Genomic DNA, 3,613 nt, shown 5'->3' on the forward strand with positions numbered 1-3,613 from the left:
ATACTTGTAATTAATATTGTAATTATAGAATGATTTTGGAAAACTAATCATATATTTATAACTAATCGTAAATGAAAAAAATCATTATTTGGTCTACCCAATAGTTGGCCGTTGAATAAAGAGTTGTAAATTTCCCATAGGACACACCTCCAATGCAGCTGACATTGAGAACAGAGACAAATAGCAATAAATAAAAGACAAATGTCTTTGAATTTTGTCACTACGCTGCACGCACTGGGACTCAAAAACGAGAGTGAATAAGACAAGCTAGAGCAGTACACACCCAATACTTGCTATTCTGGTATTGCAAAATATTAGTGGGACATACTCACATATAGCCACTACCCCCTTTACATTGTTGCTTTCTCCCTTTTCCTCAATGAAGAAAACCAAAACTTTATCTCAATCCGCATCTCCTGGCTATTCCATTTTAAGCTTCAGGGTTTCACTTTGTCCTATTGATCCAACCAATGCATTTGCCACAGACAATAGCATGATCCAATTTAAGTACCCTCAAAACCATCCTAATCATATGTAATTAATCACTCAATTTCCTTTTATTGTCCAACATTATAGCCTCTAAATGAGGCATACAGCTGTGGTTCCAAGGTGATACACACAATAACTTAGGACATGTTTGGTTTTCAAATTGAAAATCACATTCAGTCCATAAAATTTAACAACTTGTGTTTTGAGACCTCATAATGCACAAAATGTGAAAGAAACATGGGATCTTTTATTGGGGCATCAATTGGGTTCAAATTAAAACCCAACATACACTGAATTAGCCAAAAGTACTAATAGCATGTTTAAGAACCACAATCAAAAACAATTCTAACTAGTTAAAACAAAGTTTAGCCGCATTCGTAAAGCAAAGTTAATTCTACATACTCAATTCCACTTGTCAATTTTGCATAAAATATAATGAATTCTAAAAATTTACATGTGACTTTCATTACATACTCTACAAACAACTTTCTTCATTAAGGTATTGAAATATAAACAATATCATTTTAACTACCACGTATCTTAATCCGCAACTAAATTTCTATTGAGAATATCACATCAAAACATTCTCTGATTCACATTAGACTCAACATGATGAGTTTTTATTTCTCCATCAATTTGATATCACTTTTATATGAACTCTAACATAAAAAACCAACATGTACTCAATTCCGCTATCTAATTGCAACCTTCAACAATCACTTCTTCCTAATCCTAATGTGGTAATTGAATCTGCCTATTGTTCAAATTCAAGTCAGCATGCACCCCATTGCCTATAATCCAGAAAATTACAAATCAATCTAATTGCTAACAGACAAATCAAACTATATATATAAACAGTAATAAACCTTAATCAGGATCTGTTTGCTGTAGCAAAATGTAGTCATAATAAACCATTAATACTACATTGTAATCCAAGAAACCAGGGGCAATACATGACATAACAGGGTGAAAATCTACAAAAAAAACTTGGAACTTTTTCTTCCATGTATGGTATAATAATAATTAGTACCCACCCATTACCCAAGATCTAAACTTCCTAATAATATTTAGAATATTAGTAATTAATAATTTAATTATAAATTATAAAATACCAAAAGTTTCTCTTTTTTTTGGAGATTTTCTTCATTTCTAATACAGTGGGGCCCTCTGAGGATTCCCTTTCCTCCGGTTCATCAGCGCCGCCGAGATTTCCGCCATTTCCGACACCGGGGAGCACGCCGGACGGCACGGCGGCCTGAAAGTGGAACAGCTGGTTCTCTTCTTCCTCACGACCTCAGTGGTGGCGGTGCAAGCCAGTGCCGCCATGCAATCCACCACCGCACCACCATACCCGCCGGAACCAGACGACGTGCGGGCTGAACCAGCCGGTTCAAGCACCGTGTCAGGGGTCATCAGACCGTCGTCGGAGCCAGTCTCCGGCAACGCCATGTAGTTGCACTCGAACAGGTGGCCGGAGATTGAACCCGCCGCTGTTTTCACCAGGTGGTTGATCTGTAAAACAAACACAGCATTTTCACCAGGTGAAGGAAAATCAATAGAGGAAGAAAACCCAGAAGGAAAATTGAAGCACCTTGCAAGAGAGAGAGCAGAATTGATATGGGTCTTGCAAGCTTCTGTCACAGGTGGTGCAGAAATTGCCGGAGCCTCTCAAACTGTTGTTCTTTGGATGTGGCCTTTCGTGTAGAAATACCACTTTTGCACTGTTGGTGGTGTAGGACTGAAAAGTGAGTGAAAAAGAGAAAAACTTGAGAAGAATCACAAGAGAGAAAAAATAGTACCATATTGAAATTGAATATGCAATTCAATAGTCTCATCACTCATGTGTTCTTTTGATTTTGCAATCCTTAGTATTTACAAAAAACAAACCCAAATTGTAACATTGCAAGTTGTTCTAGAGGTCAATTGATAGAAATTTTGTGACAAAAAGAGAGCTAAATTTCAATTGACAAGAAGTTCAATTGCTTTGTGTTGTAATTTGAGAAATCCTTGTTCAATTGAAAAAAAAAAGTTCACTTACTTGAACAAGAGTGCAGTCAATTAACTTGGTAGCATCATCCAACTTTATAACATCATTGTAGACATATCTTCTAATCTGAAAAGGAAAAATTGCACACAAACCCAATTCAGAAACATGTGATGTGAAGTGAGGTTTGAGGTTTATTGGCATGAATTTGTTGTATCTTGGTTGAAATTGAGAAAAATTAAGCAAGAACCTGCAAGAGTCTGTGTGAGCGATGAGGGTCCAAACAGTGAGGGCAGAGACTGATGCAACAATCCAAACAGTACACGTTCTTTTCATTCTTCCTTGCCTCTTCATGAATTATGCAAGCGTTGTAGAACTTCTCAGTGAGGAGGACTTGAAGCCAGCGAGGAACATTTGGTGAAGAAATAAACTGTATGAACATGAATTAGACTAAGAGGTCAAAAAAATTGAATAAAAAAACAAGTAAATTAAGGACCATATGCACCATGATGAAGATCAAAGTTGCAACATGGCTAGTAAGAATTTTGAGGGAACTAGAATTAAATTAACTCTACACACAAACAATCAATAAAATTGAATTTTGTTGTGTTAGTAGTATGAAAAGTTGAAGAAATTTAAAGACCCACCATGATTGTGTTCTATATTGTGTGACTTGAATTTTTTGATGTGTTGGTAGTGAGTGTATGAGTTTTTGTTTGTGTGGAAGGAGAAAAAATTGGGTCAATAATTTTGTGTGGCTAGGGTGAAGAAGAAGAGTGAGTAAAAACTGGATTTTGTAAAAGGAAGAGAGAGAGAGAGAGAGTGTAGATAGGTAAGAAGAAAGGGGAACGGCGCCTGGCAGGTGAGATAGAAATATTACTGTTTCCAATGAAAGAAGGAAGGGATATATGATATGGTGAGGGAACGGGGTAGCCACAATTTAAGAGGATTGTGTCGTACTACACAATGCAATTAATTGCAAGACAAGCTTTAAATAGAGCCTTGGAAATTTTGTATATAAATCATTTGTGTAAAACATTTTTATAGTGACGACTAATATGTCTTGAAGAATGAATAATAATTACTCTCATTTAATTTAAAATGGTGTGGGTGTTTTAGTTTTTCATATACTGTATATTT

The 3,613-nt window shown here is 36.0% G+C and overlaps 1 protein-coding gene across 1 annotated transcript; it reads right to left on the reverse strand.

Annotated features, from left to right (window-relative positions):
* Window positions 1-1,343: 1,343 nt before the first annotated feature.
* On the reverse strand, window positions 1,344-3,405 carry LOC130732480 (protein RGF1 INDUCIBLE TRANSCRIPTION FACTOR 1). Its single transcript, XM_057584518.1, has 5 exons — window positions 3,121-3,405; window positions 2,724-2,903; window positions 2,528-2,602; window positions 2,081-2,227; window positions 1,344-2,001 (listed from the first exon to the last, which is right to left on the reverse strand). Exons 1-5 carry the CDS (start codon window positions 3,121-3,123, stop codon window positions 1,639-1,641), a joined length of 768 nt encoding a protein of 255 aa, XP_057440501.1. The 5' UTR covers window positions 3,124-3,405; the 3' UTR covers window positions 1,344-1,638.
* Between the last annotated feature and the right edge of the window lie 208 nt (window positions 3,406-3,613).

The sequence above is a fragment of the Lotus japonicus genome, chromosome 1 (assembly GCF_012489685.1).
Source record: "Lotus japonicus ecotype B-129 chromosome 1, LjGifu_v1.2".
Classification (NCBI taxonomy): Eukaryota; Viridiplantae; Streptophyta; class Magnoliopsida; order Fabales; family Fabaceae; genus Lotus; species Lotus japonicus.

Bases quoted from the DNA above. Each gene is read 5' to 3' on its own strand.
- LOC130732480 (XM_057584518.1), bottom strand. The intron at 2,603-2,723 runs GTTCTTGCTTAA...TTTCCTTTTCAG, and splicing joins GCTCACACAGACTCTTGCAG to ATTAGAAGATATGTCTACAA. The intron at 2,228-2,527 runs GTAAGTGAACTT...CTCACTTTTCAG, and splicing joins TTGACTGCACTCTTGTTCAA to TCCTACACCACCAACAGTGC.